This window comes from Nomascus leucogenys, chromosome X (assembly GCF_006542625.1).
Source record: "Nomascus leucogenys isolate Asia chromosome X, Asia_NLE_v1, whole genome shotgun sequence".
NCBI classification, from domain to species: domain Eukaryota; kingdom Metazoa; phylum Chordata; class Mammalia; order Primates; family Hylobatidae; genus Nomascus; species Nomascus leucogenys.
The window spans coordinates 30,917,309-30,936,979 of record NC_044406.1 but is presented as its reverse complement, the minus strand read 5'-3'; the positions used below and the strand labels follow the sequence as shown (position 1 = coordinate 30,936,979).

Genomic DNA, 19,671 nt, shown 5'->3' with positions numbered 1-19,671 from the left:
TGTAATGAATATGTTGTTTTAGAATATGTAATATATGTACGTAAAACTATAAGTAGTATAGCCCCTGTGTAAATCTATAAAATAAGGAGCATAAATTATTCAAGATGTGAAGAAAATGTAAAATATTTCTTTAGACAGAATAGAATTGTAATCCAGAACATCAGAGCAGACACCTATGGATCATTTTATCCAACTTCCTAATTTTCTAAAGAAAAGTATAAAACCTGCAAAAATATTGAAGTAAAACGAAGTAGATCTCCAGTGGACTTTAATTTTGGCTTTATTTGACTAACTATGACTATAAATTTGTTGTATTCAGAGAAGTTAATTGAACAAACATTTCTTGTGAATCAACAATGTGTTACATGTTCTAGAAAAGATGCAGCAAACTTACAGCACATTAATAAAAGGACAGTGTCCAGAACAGAAGATAGGATGATGCTGTTACCCTATGAAATTGTCAAATTGTACATGGAGCACCATGCTAAATTCTTGCTATCACAGTTTAAGTGATGCACTGAAAAAACTAGGGCATGTTCAGAAAGGAATGTTAAAGAAAGAGAGAAAATTTGAAGCCATAATGAAGAGCATACAGAAAAGATGGGGAAAAAAACCTTGCCATTACTATTTACTATTTTAGGTGAGGCCCTAACAATGCCCACAACACAGACAAGCAGGGAGGAGGAAAATTGCAAGTGTTCTTATCTTTTATTTGTATGTTGTGGTCATAATTTCAAATTGTTCCTAATTCAGATAATGGAGCCAATAAATGAAATTTCACAGTGAAAAAATAAATAAATACATACATAAAATTGGTTCTTTGGTAGTGTTGCTGATGCTCATCCAGGAGGACATTTTGAGTGAAAAGGGCTGGATCACCACGTATCAAGGATAGAAATACTGCACGACTTCTAGGTTTTCTTGCAACTCAAGATATTTATAACTGATCCCTTAATTTTGCTGTGTTGCTTTTCATCCACCTTTAAAAAAATTTAACAAGGTATATACTTTGTTAAGACTTATAATGTATCCATTAAAATTATTTATATCCATTTTGCAAATAAATATTTACAATTAAGATTTGTTAGAAGTAATAAGGAATATAAATTATACAGAAAATTATTAACAATCACATTGTTCTACTCAAAAATCTGATGGCTTTTTAAGTATTTTACAGGTTATAGTGTTTTTTTAATATAAATGTATTTAGGAAGTCTCTATATTTTTATTTTCTTGAAACTTAATAGGAAAATGTATTGAGGTTGCTCAAAATTCCAGAAAAGTACATAAACAGGAAAAATTACAAATATGTATTGGAAGATTTTCATGTCTTTAAAACAAGGAAAACAGAATATTTAATAAGCTTGTTAGAACTTATGCCCATCACTTATTTTATAGATATGTTTGAGGTCCAGTAAGATGAAATTGAATCTCTTGTTTTCTAGCATGCCTACATTTGACACTGAGATTCACTTTCATCATATTATCTAGCCAGGCAACCTTGTCAATTTTGAACAGTATAGGAGATGGGTATTATTGGGATGTACATAACAGAAAATCAGACAATGGCTTAAGCTCATAAAATGGTCTTTTCTCACCACAAAAAGAATAGTGAAGGGAGGTTACCCAGGGATGAGGATGGTTCAGCCATATTATGAGGCGAGTAGGCACTGTCTGCTCTCTCTTCCTGAGCACGAAGGACCTCACACTCAAAGTCATCGCTTCCCAGTGCAAAGATGATTGTTATACGTCCAGGCCATGTATGTGCAAAAAAGTAGGAAGGGCAAAAGGATTCTTCTCAAGAGATTACTTCTTTTCAGAATTGTGTCACTTGGACACCACTAGCTATCAGAGAAGTTGAGAAATTTAGTGTTTTACCTCTTCTGGTTTTAGAGTTAGGGGACATCAAGGAAAAAGGTGGTTGTGAATCAAGTTTTAAGTTCTGCGTCTGCAACACTGTCATAATCCCATGAAGATTCATATAGAATGACATCCTATTTTTTGAAGCAAAAATGCTCCTTGGTGTTTTTAATCCAATTAAAATTTGCTTTAAATTGATTATGACTTAATTATATGTAAATCAGAAGATACTAAGCAGTTGCTGATAATTCATTGTATTTAGAAAAAAAAGAGAAATAGTGATTATTGCAAATGTGTTTCAGTCACTTGAAAATTTGATGCGACATTCAGAGGATAACCCAAATCAGATTCGCATATTGGCACAGACCCTAACAGATGGCGGAGTCATGGATGAGCTAATCAATGAGGAACTTGAGACATTTAATTCTCGTTGGAGGGAACTACATGAAGAGGTATGAAGATAAGTGAAAAATCTCTTTAATCTAATTTGCATTAATGTATAGCAGATACAGGCCTCTCAGATAAAATGAGCAATACTTGAAATATTAGCTCAGCTTTCAGGTTTCAGAGACAATCCATTGCCAGACACTGGGTAAATTCTTTACATGTGCATTATATCATGTGATTTCACAAAAACATTGTAAGTTAGGATTCTTAAAAGGCAACTGAGACATACCAAGAATACTAATCTTCTTGGGTCTACATACTCTCACCACAGAGTTCTTTTCCCTACTCAAGATAAACCAGTATGTGTGGGTATCCTTTCTCGCTCGCTCTCTCATTTTATTCCTCTCCCTCCATTCCACACACATTTGTTATGTCACATGTAATCTGCTAATAATACATGCAATTCTGTTAGTACCCCATATTATTTATTCTTCACAAATAACACTAAATTTCTTGTAGATAAATTTTCATATATCACACATGATGTGATTTTTCAAACCAATACTAAAACAAAATAGCAAATTTCTCCTAGTCAATGTTTTGCATACTCTCTCTTAAGAATGGATTATTTGTAAAGAAGAGAACCTATTTTATCAGAATGTTTAGTTTTATATTCACTTACTGAGTACATCTACTACAGGTGAGATATGGTTGTATGGTTTGATAAGTAGAAAAAATTTCCTAACCTTCATAACTTACAAACATTGATTAGTTACGGAAAAGTTACTGATTTCGTAGAACGTGCAAGACATAAAAACACATAAGGTGTGAAGAGAAAAAAGAGAATAAGGGGGGTGGTAACTAGGGGAGTATGCAAGAAACCATTGACTAATGACTGATTGAATAGTCAATGTCAGGGACCTTTTGACATCCTTACAGATTGAAAGGGAACATCTTGAGTAGGAAAACCTCTTCTCTCTCCAATTCTGAAGAGAAGTAGGTGAGGATCGGGCAGATATCTGCAAATGTACCAGCAGTACCTCCAGTCTTGAATCCTGGGTGGCGTATCCATATTTTATCCAAATCAACATAAGGAATTGGGGATTGGAAAAGGGGAATTCCAAACAATCTCTTGGTCCTTCATCATTGTTGTATTATTGCTGGATCTGAGTCAAATAGATATTGCTATGTTGCAAGTAAATTGAAGATCATTTCAATGTGGGTTTTAATGTTTGAATATTAGTGTCATGCAGGAGAGAGCAGTTCAAGCAAAAAATTAAAAGTCATTGTGAAACTGACCTTGGCTTAGCTGCTAAAATACTCAATTTTTTTTTTTTTTTTTTTTTTTTTTTTTTTTTTTTGGGACAGGGTCTTGCTCTGTCCCTCAGACTGGAGTGCAGTGGCATGATCGTGGCTCACTGTAGCGTCAACCTCCCTGGGCTCAGGTGATCTTCCCACCTCAGCCTCCTGAGCAGCTGGGACTACAGGTGCATGCTGCCACTCACGGTTGTTTTTTTTTTTTTTATTTTTTTTATTTTTTATTTTTTTTGTGGAAATGTGGTTTTGCCATGTTGACCAGGCTGGTCTTGAACTCCTGGGCTCAAGCTATCCATTTGTCTTGGCCTCCAAAAGTGCTGGGACTACATCTTTGAATGACCACACCTGGCCAAGATTCAACTTCAGTGTTTGACATTTTTCAGTACTCATCTATTCTGTCCTTAGGAAGAGCTTACTCTCTAACTTGACCTTGCTATTAACTCTATTGCTGTAATTATATTGCAATCCTTTATTGACACAAAACTACTTATAACCTTCTATTTTAAAGGTTTTTGTTATAAACCCTGACATTTCCCCCAAATAAAAAATAATTCACTTCAGCAACATACACTGATTCAACACGTATTCTCTTATTTTCTGAACTGAGTTTTTAAAGCATAAAATTTTGAATAAGAAAATACTTGAAACTTGGGCTAGAATAACACCTTGTATTATTAGTCAGGGTCCAGACAGGGCACAGAAACCACGCAGTCACTTAAACAGAGAAGATTTAACACAAATAAGTATTAACTACTTACTGGAAATTAATTTTTAATAGTGAATAAGAGAGATTGCTAAAGAATACCCTAAGCCTGAGGAATAGTACCCAAACAGGGAACTAATATGGAAAGATAGGAGCACAACCCAAGGCTGGATTCAAACTTCTTTCGAAAGTGTGTGTCTGCCTCCCATGGGATGACAGAGAAGTTTCCTTCATTTACCCAATCCAGAACAAGTCTATAGCCAGTGGGCTGAAGCTAGTGTGAAGAGAACATTGGAGGGGAATGCTGACAGAATTTACAGGGAAGTAGCCTTTGGTGGGGAACCATTGAATTTGCTAGAAAGCTGGCTGGTGTATTCATTGGACATGGTGGGAAACTACCCGTAGTGGATGCTACTAAACTTGAGGAAATGAAGTGGGGCTCCAGGAAGCTGCCTATGGATTTACCACCCATCCTCAACTTGCTTGTTGGGTACCCATAGAACTTGTCAAACATGACCCATAGTGTTGCTGAAAGTCTTTTGGGTAAAGTCGGGGGGATGAGGTGAGCCTTACTGGGCATTCCATAGGCCAACCTAGATTCATAGGATTGAAAAAGAATTAAAAGCACACTGGAACAGACAAACCTCTACCTCCCCCATTGTCACTCGAGCATCCTTTACTGACAGAACTTAATATTATGTCAGCTGACAAGGGGAGAAATGTTCCCATATCAAAAACAGGATCATGTTGAAAGGCAAAAAATTGGTAACTGGCAAATCCCTCTGTAATTCACTGGCTATGTGATTTTGAGTAACAGTTTTAAACTTACATTTCCTTATCCTGTTTCATAGGGTTTTTTTTTTGTGAACAAAATATAAAATACTGCAGTTAAAGTACTATGGTTCCAGGAACACAGTACATATTCAATAAATTATTCAATAAATTCAATACATTATCAGCCTTTTTATTTTTACTAGATCATATTCTATAGTATCAGCTCTCAAAAAATGTGTGTGTGTATGTGTGTGTTTGTATGGGTATACATATATATTATATATGTATATATTAAAATTTGTAAATATATATTTAAAATTATGTAAATATATATAATATATAAATATATATATATATATATCCCACTGCGGGTAGTGATAGGAAAATAAATGCAGATAGTACAATATGAAATGAAATGCACATGCCTCCATTAGTTAAATAAAATGCAAAGACAGATAAAAAGGATTTTTATCACCCTTTAAGTCTTAAAATCAGAAGCTCTCCACTTCTACCTCAATGATCAATTAAGCAGTGTTAAAATAACAAGAAATCTAAAATAAATAAACTTGAATCTATTATCAGTCCTAGCTGTGTTTATATTACGTATTTTGCCAGTAATAACCTGGGAGTTATTTGACAATGAAAATAAAGCATATTTAGTCTTTATGGCTTTCATGAAAACCACATCATGTTAAACATAATATCCTCCTCAAATTCTGTTGTATCATCCTGTAATAAGCTGATTTGATCTGAAAGATACAATGTTAATTTAAAACAATGTGTAGTAATAGGACTTTTGTATTTCTCAGGCTTTGCTGAGCACTTTGATTATTTCCAAACTACTTAGGTAAAAAAGACACACCTAATGATTTGTTAGCTAAATCAATCCTTTGGAGACTTCCACTATCTAGTTAAAAAGACTGGTGTTTTTATGCAGTAGAATAATCCTTGGCATAAATTATCTGAGGGGCTGAAGAAACAAAATGGTTACAGTAACTGAGTTTTTAAATCAATTTAAAAAATTCTTGTTGTACATTAATGTGTTATAATCAAGAATTCTGAATTTGTTTTAGGCCTTGATATTCTTGATTTTCGGTTGGTTAAAGAAAAATAGTTTTTATTTTGTTTTTATTTTCTATTTTTATTTTATTTTATTTTTTTGAGACAGAGTCTCTCTCTGAAGCCCAGGCTGGAGTGCAATGGCACGATCTTGGCTAACTGCAACCTCTGCCTCCTGCGTTTAAGCAATTCTCCTGCCTCAGCCAGATTTGCTATTAATAAACAAAGTGCCTTTTAATTTGAAGATGAGCCTTAACCTATTTTTTAAAATCAATTAAGTGCCTATGTCAGTGGTTTGTGAGGTTTTTATATCACCTACCTAATGTTTCTTACAGCTGCAATTATGCAGAACTAAGGTAACATTCAATTGCCTGTTAAATCAATCAAACAGCCAGACTTTTAATGCCTATGAATATTTAAAAGAGATTTGCTAGATCCCATTCCTAATTTCAGAGTGTGAGTTTGCATTCAAATAAGTAATAATTTCCATCACTTCAAAAGGCATCCTTCATTCTTGATAATCATATGGCACTATATTTTCTACTCACAGTAATGATTTGAAAGATGGTTAGTAAACCAGGCAACATCTCTAAGAGACATACCAAATCATATCATTTTTACAACTATTATAATAGCTTTATTCTCTAACAGGGTAACCAAGCAGCAGAAGATGTTTTAGTAATACAACAAAATGAATAATAATATTGGTAATAGTATTTGGTTACAGAGGCCCACGTACCGTTTTAAGTGTCAGATATGCATTTTCTCATTTAGTTCTCACAGTAGCCTTATGATACATGGTGGTTTTTGTTTTTCTTTTTTTGAGATGGAGTCTTGCCCTGTTGCCCAGGCTGGAGTACAAGGGTGTAATCTCAGCTCACTGCAACCTCCGCCTCCCAGGTTCAAGCGATTATCCTGCCTCAGCCTCCCGAGTAGCTGGGATTACTGGCACATGCCACTATGCCAGGCTAATTTTTGTATTTTTAGTAGAGATGGAGTTTCAACATGTTGGCCAGGCTGGCCTCAAACACCTGACCTCAGGTGATCCACCCGCCTCGGCCTCCCAAAATGCTGGAATTACATGTGTGAGCCATCGCGCCTGGCCGATATGGGGTTTTTTATATTCCCATTCTATAGAAATTGAAAGGATATTAAAGGCCCTAGAAAGAAGCTATTGAGCATGTAGACCCATCTCTTTACACTTGAAGCCTAGGCCCATGACCATCTGGTTACTCTACCTCCAATCTCTGTGACCCTTTTCATATATTAAAAATAAAAACTCTGCTAATAAGTGAATATGGCAATTAACGAGTTTCCCCATTTTTAAGGAAAGCTTAAAACATGACCTTAATCAGGAGATCGAGACCATGGTGAAACCCCATCTCTACTAAAAATACAAAAAATTAGCCGGGCGTGGTGGCGGGCGCCTGTAGTCCCAGCTACTCGGAGAGGCTGAAGCAGGAGAATGGCGTGAACCCGGGAGGCGGAGCTTGCAGTGAGCCGAGATTGCGCCACTGCACTCCAGCCTGGGCGACAGAGCGAGACTCCGTCTCAAAAAACAAAAACAAAAACAAAAACAAAAAAAACAAAAGAAAACATGACCTTAAAAGTATTAGGGCTGACTAATGAAAATAATATTTAGAGTCTTAAATATTAAAGTCACACATTTAGAAGTCCAAACCCTTTACCACTTCTCTTGATGAGTGATTATTTCACCTCTTTCGTGGATTATTAATGCCGCCATTTCAGTCACTTTCAAAGATGTCTGTAAGTTGTTTTGCCTGACATGAAATAGCAAATATACTAAAAGGGACAAAATCGAAATTGGTTAATTCTTCTGTAATAGTAACGTTTATGATAGACTTGTAGAGGGCTCTATGAATTTTTCCTGGTAATTATGACTTTGAATTTTTCCCTCAGTGCCACATCTGCCTTAGCATAGATAGACCAGAATGGAAGAATATTGTTTGAAGGAAGACTATAATCTAGGAAAATAAGTGACATATTATGCTTTATTAATTTGTCAATGTTTTTTTTAGAAAATATCTTTCTATAATAATAGTAATAGCCACTACTTATTGAGCACAGTTTTATGTCAGTCCTTTTGCTAAGCAGTTAGAAGCAATATCAATCTTAATCCCACATTTGTTTTATGAAATAGATTTGATTAGCTTACTTCACAGATGTTGTGATAGGGCTGACTTCTATTCTCAACGCTAGGACAGCTAAGTCTTCTATAATGCCCTCTGCAAAGCACCAGGGTGCTGGAAAATGTCTAGTAAATATATTTTATGTTGCTTTCAAGGAAGTATAAGTAAACTTTTAAACGCTAGGAAAAAAAAATCAGATGAAACTGAAGTCATACTGTAATACGAGTACGACCACTGACATTTGTATTGTGGAGGTAAAAGCTAAGACTGGGAACCCTAATTTTAGGTGAATTAAGTCATTTGGTGGAAAAGAAATATGATCCTCTGGCTCAAGAAAATGGGGGAGCTAAACACAGATTCCACATAAAACTGGGGTTCTACCAGTAAAATAATGGGCAGAGAGAATTCTATCTGCAGAGGGAACAAACATAAAAAGACGTCTGTCTTCTCACTGTGAGTGAAAAGTAATAGTAAGAATAATTACAATAATGTCACCAATAATTACAATAATTACAAAAATGTGTGTAGGCCTATTCTTGTAAGGTGAGGAACTCTTGAGTGTATATTGTCACAGAGGGTAAAGAAATATCCAAACAAGGGATTAAGTCAAATTAGCACCAGGTTAGGAGCATCCTAGCATTAGTTAGAAGCAAATGCAAATTCTTTACCATGAAAAGTGCCCTCAGTGTCCTCACAGATTAAACTCAGGAGAATTTGAGCTCAACATAAACACATATACATAAACACACACACACACACACACACACACAAAAGCCATCATGAAGCACAGTCAGCCCATACAACAAAGTGTGAGTTTACTTGTAGAATTTCAGATAGTAGAATTACAAGATATATAGTATAAAATAAATAGGTAAAATATTATAGAAATAAATGTTACTGAGGTTTTAAAAAATAGTGTAAAAATGGAATCAAGAAATCAAAATTAAACAACTGAAATTAAAAATTAGAAAAGGAATATATATAAACATATTAGTTGAAAGAAATGAATTAAGACAAAACTAAAAGATAATGTACAGACTGTGTTACCACAAACTAAGGAGGTGGAAGATGTGAACAAGAAGGTAATAGATACAGGGGTGGGGAGTAGAATATGAACATATAACTTATCTGAAAGAGAGTTTTCAAAGAGGAGAATAAAGAAAATGGAGATTATTATTACTCAATATAAAAAATTAGATAACCCAATTTAAAAACGGGCAGTTAAGCTCAATAGACATTTCTTCAATGAAGACATACATATGGCCAACATATATATGAAAAGGTGCTCAAAATCGTTAATCATCAGGGCTATGTAAATCAAAACCACAATGATATATGTCTTCACACCTGTTAGAATGGCAATTATTTAAAAAGAAAATCAAGAGATGACAAGTTTGGCAAGAATGTGGAGAATAGTGCCCCTGGTACCCTGATGGCAGGAATGTTAATTCATGCTGACACTATGGAAAACAGTATGGAGATTTCTCAAAAAAAAAAAAACAAACAAAAAAAAAACTAAAAATAGAATTACAATATGATCCAGCAATTCCACTTCTAGGGATATATCCAAAGGAAATTAAATCAGAATCACAAAGAGATTATCTGCACTCTATTGTTTATTACAGCATTATTTCCAATAGCAAAGATACAAAGATAAATGTCCATTGACAGGTGAAAGGAAAAAGAAAATGTGATATATACATACAATGAAATATTATTCAGCCCTTAAAAAAGAAGCAAATCCTGCCGTTTGCTGTAACAACGTGGTTAAACCTGGAGGACATTATGCTACATGAAGTAAGCCAGACATATAAAGACAAATAATACATGATACCACTTAGATTATGAATCTAATACAGTCAGACTAACGGAAGCAGAATGTGGAATTCTTCCTGCCAGGGGCTAGGGGAAGGGAAAAATGGAGAGGTATTTGTAAAAGGGTACAATGTTTAGGTTATACAATATAGATAATTCCTAGAGATCTACTGTAAAGCATATTGCCTATAGTTACTCTATTTACTTAAAATTTGCCAAGAGGATAGACCTTATGTTAAGTGTTCTGTTACAGAATAATAATAATACTAGAATAGGAGGAAAGTTTTGGAGATGATGAATAGGTTTATGTCATAGATTGAGGTATGTTTTTGTCAGTGTATATCTATCTCCAAACTCAGCAAGTTGTATATGTTAATTGTATACAGCTTTCTTGTATGTCGTAATTTTTTTTAAGAAATGGAGATGGAGTAATATATGAAGGATATTAAAGGAAAATTTTCGAGAGCCAGTGACATAAACCACTTAAACAGAAAGCACATTATATAACAGGCAAAATAAATAAATAGAAATCCAATCTCAGACATATCACAGTGAAAGTGCAGAAATCCAAAGACATTTATATCAGCAGCCAGAGGTGAGATGGATAACCTACAAAGGAATGAAATTTAGGCCGATGTTAGACTTCTTATCTACAACGATGAATAAGAATAAAAAAGCAATGGAAAATATTTTCAAGATATTGAAAAACTTACCATCAGCCTAGAATTCTGAACTCAACAAAATTAGTTCTTCAGAGTAAGAGGAAATTACACATTATTAGAGTGAAAAAAAATGAAATTTTACCCCAATAGACCCTTACTACAAAAATGTCTAAAATAAGTATGAAGAATTAGAAGTAGTAGAAAAATAAGTTTTAAAGGTTTTAGATGCAAGTATGATGAACAATTAGTTAAGCTTTTAAATGCAAAATGCATTTGTTGCAAAAAATATATAAGAATATCTAATTTCATTTAAAATAATTTTGATCTAAAATACTAGATTAAAAACAATGTGGAGGGGAGTTACAGTCACAAGCCCTTTTATTTAGAAAGAGGGTAGAGATAATGACTAAATCTCGACTTCATTATGCTATAATAAATTGTCAAGGGTAACCACTAATGGAGCATCTAGCTTGCAAACAAAGCATGATAAAAGGAACATTTCTCAATCAATACGCAGTAAAGCAAGAAAGAAGGAAAACAAAACAGGAAAATGTGAGATGAGCATAAAATAAAAGATAAGACGGTAGAAAAATAGAAATAGAAAAAAAATAGATGGTAGAAAAATACATCAGGGGCTGGGCACGGTAGCTCATGCCTTAATACTAGCACTTTTGGAGGTCGAGGCAGGCAGACCAGCCTGGCCAACAAGGTGATACCTGGTCTCTACCACAAATACAAAAAAAAAACACAAAAAAAAAAACCCAAAAAAAGTGTCCAGGCATGGTGGTGGGTGCCTGTAATCTCAGCTACTCGGGAGGCTGAGACAGGAGAATCGCTTGAACCCAGGGAACGGAAGTTGCAGTGAGCTGAGATCATGCCAATTCACTGCAGCCTGGGTGAAAGAGCAAAACTCTACCTCAAAAAAAAAAAAAAAAGAAAAGAAAAAGAAAAAAAATACATCTGTAGTCCTAGAACTATTTGCTCAATACATTTATTATATAAATGTAGAAATTTTCAGAATAAAGCATCAAAATTCAAAATATATTGTTTTTAAGAAATACATAAAAACACATATATCAAAAATGGAAACAGATTTTCCAGAAAGGATTAATCAATAAAAAGCTTAGACACCTAATTTATTTCCAGCAAAATAGACATTATTGTCAGTATCATTATCAGGCAAAAAATGCAGTGAAATATAAAAGTTCTAAACCTTGTACATACCTGGCCGGGCATGGTGGCTCACGCCTCTAATCCCAGCGCTTTGAGAGGTCGAGGTGGGTGGCTCACCTGAGGTCAGGAGTTTGAAACCAACCTGGGCAGCATGGTGAAACCCCGTCTCTATTAAAAATGCAAAAATTAACCAGGTGTGCTGGTGCACACCTGTAGTCCCAGCTACTTGGGAGGCAGAGGCGGGAGAATTGCTTGAATCTGGGAGGCAAAGGTTGCAGTAAGCTGAGATTGCACTCTCCACTCCAGCCTGGGTTACGGAGTGAGACTCTGTCAAAACAAACAAAAAAATCTTGTACATACCTGGGAAAATACCTTTAAAATACATAAAGCAAAAATCCACAGAATAACAAGAAGAAATACACAACTGTATCAGCATCGTGGGAGATTTCATAATGCCTCTTTCTTTCAAGACACCAGACAAAAGTTAGTGAAGATAGTGATGATTAACAGTTGATAAGGTGGATATAAAGACTGTATAGAGAACCCCATATGAGAGTGTAAATTTCACCTCAAGTACATAGAAATGTCAATACATTTCCCATATTTGGTATTATTAGGGAAATACTGTTAAATTTGTAACAAGTTAGAATCAATAGTAAAAACTTTACTAAAGTAAATAATTTGTGGATCAAAGATGAAGACAAAATGGATAGTGAAAATTCATAGAACCGAATGATAAGAAAAATAAAAATTAAAACTGGCTCCTGTTAATTTTTATAGAAGAGACAGAAGGGCTGAAAACTAATGAGCTAACTGCCCATCTCAAGAAAACAGGGAAAAGTATAATAAATGCAGAGAAAGTAAATGGAAAGAGAAGAATTCAAGAGCAGAAATAAAAACAACGTGGAATCAATAAAATTTAAATGCCCATATTCATGTTTTAATTAGACAAATCAACTGAGAGGGAAGTAAAAAAAAAAATACAATCCTAAGGATGAAAATGTTAAAACTACAGTTATAACATATTTTTAAAATATAGAAAATACTAAAAACTGTGCAAATAAATTTAGAAACTTATGTGAAATGGATGAATTTCTAGAATATTGCTACAAAAATGATGGAAGAGGATATAGAAAGCCTGAGGAGACAGAAATTTAATCACAAGTTAAAAGTCTTCCTACAAAGACTACATTAGACTGAGATTATTTCACATTCAAATTTGAACACACTTTCTAGGAATAGATAATGCCAATCAGCAAGAAACTCAGAGAGTAGAACATATAAGGCAATATACATGTCGAAAATATAAGGTTAGAAAATTTTTTTTTTTACCAAAATCAGACAAAAATGAAACAGGAAGGAAAACCCCATGCCAATTTCAGTCATAAATTAATAAGGAAAATTTCTGAAACCAATTATTGGCCAACTGGATGCAGGTGTGTATGAAAAAGTGTTTAAGCTTAATGTTCTCCCTTTCCTTTCTATGTTCACTCTCTATAATACTTTATGCAATGTCATGGCTTTAAATAAGATTTGCATGCTAATTATTCTCAAAATATTATCTCTGCCACAGACTTTTGCCCTTAACTTCAGACCATATGTCCAGCCTCCTATTGTGCATTTTTCTCTTTGGGTACCTCATAGGCTACTCAAACTTAACATACTCAGATTACAGCTCCTATCAAAGCTACCCAACACCGTTTTCTCCATCTTTGTTAATGCCATCTCTTTCCTGAAATTTCTCACACCAAAACTTGTACAATGAACTTTGATTCTTGCCTTTCTTCACCAGCCTTTCTCTTAGCAGATCTGAAAGATGATCTCAACAGATCTAGCTGTTTTTTTTTTTTTTTTTTTGAGACGGAGTCTTGCTCTGTCGCCCAGGCCGGAGTGCAGTGGCGCAATCTCGGCTCACTACAAGCTCCGCCTCCCGAGTTCACGCCATTCTCCTGCCTCAGCCTCTCCGAGTAGCTGGGACTACAGGCGCCCGCCACCACGCCCGGCTAATTTTTTGTATTTTTTAGTAGAGACGGGGTTTCACCGTGGTCTCGATCTCCTGACCTCGTGATCCGCCCGCCTTGGCCTCCCAAAGTGCTGGGATTACAAGCGTGAGCCACCGTGCCCGGCTCTAGCTGTTTTTTTACTCTTATGTTCAGGGTATATATGCAGGTTTGTTATACAGGTAAACAGTGCGTCATGGGGGGTTGGTATACAGATTATTTCATCCCCCAGGTAATAAGCATACTACCTGATAGGTATTTTTTCTGATCCTCCCCTTCCTCCCATTCTCTATCCTCAAGTAGGACCCAGTGTCTGTTCCCTCTTTGTGTCCATGTGTTCTCATTATTTAGCTCCCACTTACAAGTGAGAACATGCGATATTTAGTTTTCTGTTCCTGCATTAGTTTGCTGAGTAGAATGGTCTCCAGCTCCCTCCATATTCCTGCAAAGGATATGAACTCATTCTTTTTGTGGCTGCATAGTGTTCCATGGTGTATATGCACCACATTTTCTTTATCTAGTCTACCATTGACGGCATTTAGGTTGATTCTGTATCTTTGCTATTGTGAATAGTGTTGCAATGAACATATGTGTGCATGTGTCTTTGTGGTAGAACAATTTGTATTTCTTTGGCTATATACCCGGTAATGTGGTTGCTGTGTTGAATGTTCTGTTTTTAGCTCTGCCAAACTGCTTTCCAGAAGGGTTGAGCTAATTTACACCCCCACCAGCAGTGTATAAATGTTCTGTTTTCTCTGCAATCCCAACAGCATCTGTTATTTTTTGACGTTTTAATAATAGCCATTTTGACTGGTGCGAGATGGCATCTCATTGTGGTTTTAATTTGCACTTCACTAATGGTCGGTGGTATTGAGCATGTCTTTCATATTGTTGGCCACATGTGTGTCTTGTTGTGAAAAATGTGTGTTCATGTCCTTTGCCCATTTTTAATGGAGTTGGGTTTTTAAAATAAATTTGTTTAAGTTCCTTAGAGATTCTGGATGTTAAACCTTTATCAGATTCACAGTTTGCAAAATATTTCTCCCATTCTGTAGTTTGTCTGTTTACTCTGTTGACAGAGTTCAGCAGAGGAACTCTGTGAGGAAGTTGTTTAGTTTAATTAGATCTCATTTGTCAATGTTTGCTTTTGTTGCAATTGCTTTTGACATCTTCATCATTAAATCTTTTCCCATTCCTATGTCCAGGATGGTATTGCCTAGGTTATCCTCTATGGTTTTTAAAGTTTTGGTTTGACATTTAAGTCTTTTATTCATCTTGAGTTGATTTTTGTAGATGGCGTAAGGTTTTATTCTTCTGGATATGGGTAGCCAGTTATCCCGGCACCATTTATTGAATAGGGAGTCCTTTCCTCATTGCTTGCTTTTGTCAGCTTTGTCAAAGATCAGAAGGTTATAGGTGTGTGGCATTATTTCTGGGCTTTCCATTCTGTTTCATTGGTCTATGTGACTGTTTTTGTACCAGTACTGTGTTGTTTTGGTTACTGTAGCACTATAGTATAGTTTTAAGTCAGCTAATGTGATGCCTCCACTAGCTGTATTTCTTTGCTCAACTCCCATTCACTCCTCCTCTCATTAAATATAGTCGCTGTGTTCCAAAGTGAGGAGGAACAACTGTGAGATTAAAATTTGGTAAGAGAGAAAATGGGCAGGGGAAATAGAGGCAATAAATATGTGATGATGGAAAAAATGCGAAAGAAAGGCCAGTAACTGAGGTCGAATAGTAATAGGGCAGAAAAGATGTGTTGTTGATTTTCAGGATACTAAAAACTTAAACATGTTTGTAGTATAAGGGAAGATCCAATAGAAAGACCTAATATATAAGAGCAAAGTCTTACAAGATAGGATACATGAGCAAAAAAAAAAAAAAAAAAAAAAAAAAGGAAGGATTGGCTTTGGAAATGGGAAAGAGAAAACTGAGATAATACAAGGACATTTTAAGGTGGAGAGTAGTAAGTTTGAGAAAATTTATCCACCTAGGACTTCATCCCTGAGAAGTAGCTAACTCTGTTTTCAGGTTGTTTAGTACTCTTTGCACGGGAAAAGGGGGTTGGGAGAAAGGAGAACTGGTGCCATTGAGGAAATGAGAGTGAAAAGTATTTGGAATAGGAGCTCTTTTGTTTTAAAGATGCATTTAAAATCAGGAGAAGTGTTAGAGAATAATATCGTGGACTCAGTAGTAGCCAATGAAATTATTCGCAATGGCAATAATCAGTTATCTGACTTTCTCCCGAAATTTTCTGCAAAATAATTTTATGTAGAACCACGCACATACAGCCACATAGAAAATCAAAAGCGAAGGGATTTTTCTTTGCGCTATCTTTGATTAGCATCTCCAGGTTGTATTTGATTATATTCTGAAACAACTAGGATTCTAGTCTGAAGTATTTTCTTCCAACTATATTCATATTTGCAAGTCATTCATCTGGTTACCGCCAGTATGTCACAGTGTCCTAGCACCTCTAATGTGAATTTCATGTATTTTTTTTTTTTTTTTTTTACAATCTCTCTAACTTAACCAATTCAGGTTTTTATTTCAGTCTTTTAGCTGTTGGGTATTTTTCCCAAAGTGTCAGGATCTGCTCCATAATTTGGGGGACTCAGGGAAGAAAGAAAATACTGGGTCCCATATTCAAAAATTAAGCATTGTAGGATGGCAACAGCAGAGCGTTGAACCGAGCATGGGCTCTCCTAAGCATGAGTTACTGCATAACTGCACAGGTTGCATATGCCTTTGAAGCCAATTTCGGGTGTCATCTTATACATTTGGTTATTTATACACCTGAATTGCTTTTGGTAAGGTTTGGGAGTTAACAATTTAGGCTCACTTTTATAGATTATCATTATTTGAAAATATTTCATTGAGGATAATTAACAATAAGTGCTTTCATATTTAGAAAGGTGAAATTTTTATCTTATTCTTCGTGTGTTAATAATGGATATAGTTTTTAGGATTACATCTTTCCATACTTTGAAGTCAGGGCTTTCTTTCCTTAAGTAGAATAAAGGATATTGGATATCTTGAATCTTGACTTCTCCTAGGTTGAATGCTCTGCAATAAAACTTTTGTCTTTATATAAAAATTGCACTGCAAGCAGAATATTATGGCAGACATCTGTGTTCAAGGTGACTGCAATTTTCAGCTGAGTAGTGGACTATGCAACTTGTTCTCATAATAATATTAATTGAATAGTTGGTCAAGAGTGATTACATTTTGAGGGGAAGAAACTCACTTGTGTAATATTTACACATAGATAATAAACTCAATATCCCAGACCTCTTTAATGTAAGAAAAATAGACATGAATGTATATGCTATATTCTTTGTAAATTAGAAATTTTTCCTTCTCTATTTCCTGTATCTTCTTTTGTTATTTGAGAAAGGGATTTTTCTTGTCCTACCATCAATTGTGTGAGTTACCTTGATTCTTGCTTTTAAAAATATTTTAAAATACATCTTGTATTTTGAATGTAATTACCCTCTATTTTATAGCTACAGGAACTGAAAGAGTACATAGCCTTCACAAAAGGGTCTGTGGTAAATGTGTTTAATTCTTATTTTAATCACCATGAATCATGGATTTTTTCTATGTAAGTAGTAATTCCATTATTTTAAGATATAATTTACCCTACTTCAATCAATAATGTTTCCTTGGACAGTCACATTTAGTTTTCCAAAATATTATATAAAATAGTAGTTAAATGTTTTTGTCCATCCGTATGCCTAGTATAGGATATTAGCATTTTGGGGGTCCAGACACAAAGGAACACACAAACACATATATATACTTGCATGTATTTATATATACATGTATATAAGCACATATATATACATATAATCATGTACTGCCTTTTAATATATGATTAATATTTAAGTATTAAATATTCACTCTAGACAAATTATGTTTGCTCTTGGAGGGCATTAATATCTTTGTGAGTGAGTGTTAACATGTCCATTTAATGGTATCTTGTCTTCAAATTTTTCATAATTTGATAGTTGAGTTATTTCTTCTAAAGTTGGAATAGCTCTTCTACAAGGGCCTACCAAAAAAAAAAATAATAAAGTTGGAATAACAAAAGAGGGGGTTAATACATAGAGGAAAAATATTAAGGCCTAAAAACTAATGAGTTGTAAAAGCTAAATCAGTAGTATGGATTGGTAAAATGGCATTTTAGTGATAAATTTTTGGATTGAAGTTTCTCTTTTAAGTTTATCTATGTACCTTTTCAGAAAAATTCCTCGAGTTTATATTTTTATGTTAATGAAACTCGTCAATAACTTTTACTTATCTATCAAGATTGACAACTAATACTTAATTTCCATAACCCAAAATACTGTGCTGAAGGTAAATATTGATCTCTCTATCATCTTGCTTTTTACCACTCTCAACTTTTTAAAACTGTTTTCTTTGCAAGCTACTTCATAGATTCTTGAGATTGAATAATCAAATCTGTTATTTAATATTCAGGCCAAATTTCTGAAAATGTTTATTTTTTTTAAAAAAAGATACATGGAAAAGGGAATGTTAAACAACACTTATTTGCAGTGTATTCTAGTGTCCCTAGATGGAATGAGGACTAAAAATATTTTCCAAGTTGATCAAGCTGTCTTTTAAATCATAAAATGCATATATTCCTTAGTAATTTTCCATTGAAAGTATCAAATAAAATTGGAGAATTTCCTTACTGTTTCTACCTCACTATGTTTCGTATATTCTGATCAGCATTAATACCAATTTCATAGCACTCTACTGTTTGCTCTTTTTGGCTGTGAGTCCAGCTGATTGCATTTTCTTACCTGTTATTTTGTGTTGTTGTTATTTAAGGCATCTTTTCTTTCCAACTTTAGTCTTCATAGACCTTCTCAATTTCATCTCATCACCAAAATTACACAGATAGAAGAGTATAGGGACTTTGGTGTACACATACCCCCTTTTCAGTCCCTCTGATTTTCTAATTTAGTAGATTTTGATTGAGGCTGAGAACTGTATTTGGAAAAGTTCATTCTGTTGATTATTCAGGTTTGTGAACCCCAGTCTAGATAGACCTTTTTCAGCACATGTATGAGGTCTACTTCGCTAAGGTTCATTATGTGTCAGGTTCATTCCCACTGTGGACCAGTAATTTATTCTTGCCCATCGACTGCTCATGACAGATAGATGATCTCTATATTCCAGAAATGAAGCTTGTTTCCAATTCCTCAACAACTACACGAAGCAGAGGAAAAAGTGGTTTTCCTTCACAGCCATAGTTCCCGGCTGGAGCAGAATGAACGCCTTCTAGGAAACTGCAGCAAATTTGTGATGACATGGAAAGGGCATCACTAGGATCCTCATTATATGTTACCTCTCTCCCTCTCCCGAACCACGATATTGACGGAACAGATATTTCCTGTGGGGAAGATGCTAAGCCTTCCTGTGTGGCTGTAGGCATTGTCCTCATCTTAATCTTCAGCTATATCTGGTGTATGACAAGTCTAGCAGTCCTACAAGTTAAAGCCTCACACCTGAAACCTGTTTATTCCTCTCCCATGCCAAATAATTCCAGCACGATGGGTTTCATCTATAGATGATGAGAAGATGCCATTGTGGGGTGAGGACATAGAGAAGAGAGGAAGTTTGGAACCAGTTTATTTCAGCAAGCTTAATGTATTGTAAGAACATTTTGTGGCAGATGACCCTAGTCTGTAACAAGGAATTGAGTGTAATGCATCATTCTGCCAGTGTTTATCTGTTCCCTATGCTCATATAAACAC

At 34.9% G+C, this 19,671-nt stretch overlaps 1 protein-coding gene across 1 annotated transcript in view; it reads left to right on the top strand.

The window, feature by feature from the left end:
• DMD (dystrophin) overlaps nt 1-19,671 on the top strand; it is a 1,770,560-nt gene that overhangs the window by 413,640 nt on the left and 1,337,249 nt on the right. The window contains exon 27 of the mRNA XM_030807549.1: nt 2,163-2,312. Coding sequence (XP_030663409.1) covers nt 2,163-2,312 — 150 coding nt within the window. The remainder of the gene's footprint in view (nt 1-2,162; nt 2,313-19,671) is intronic.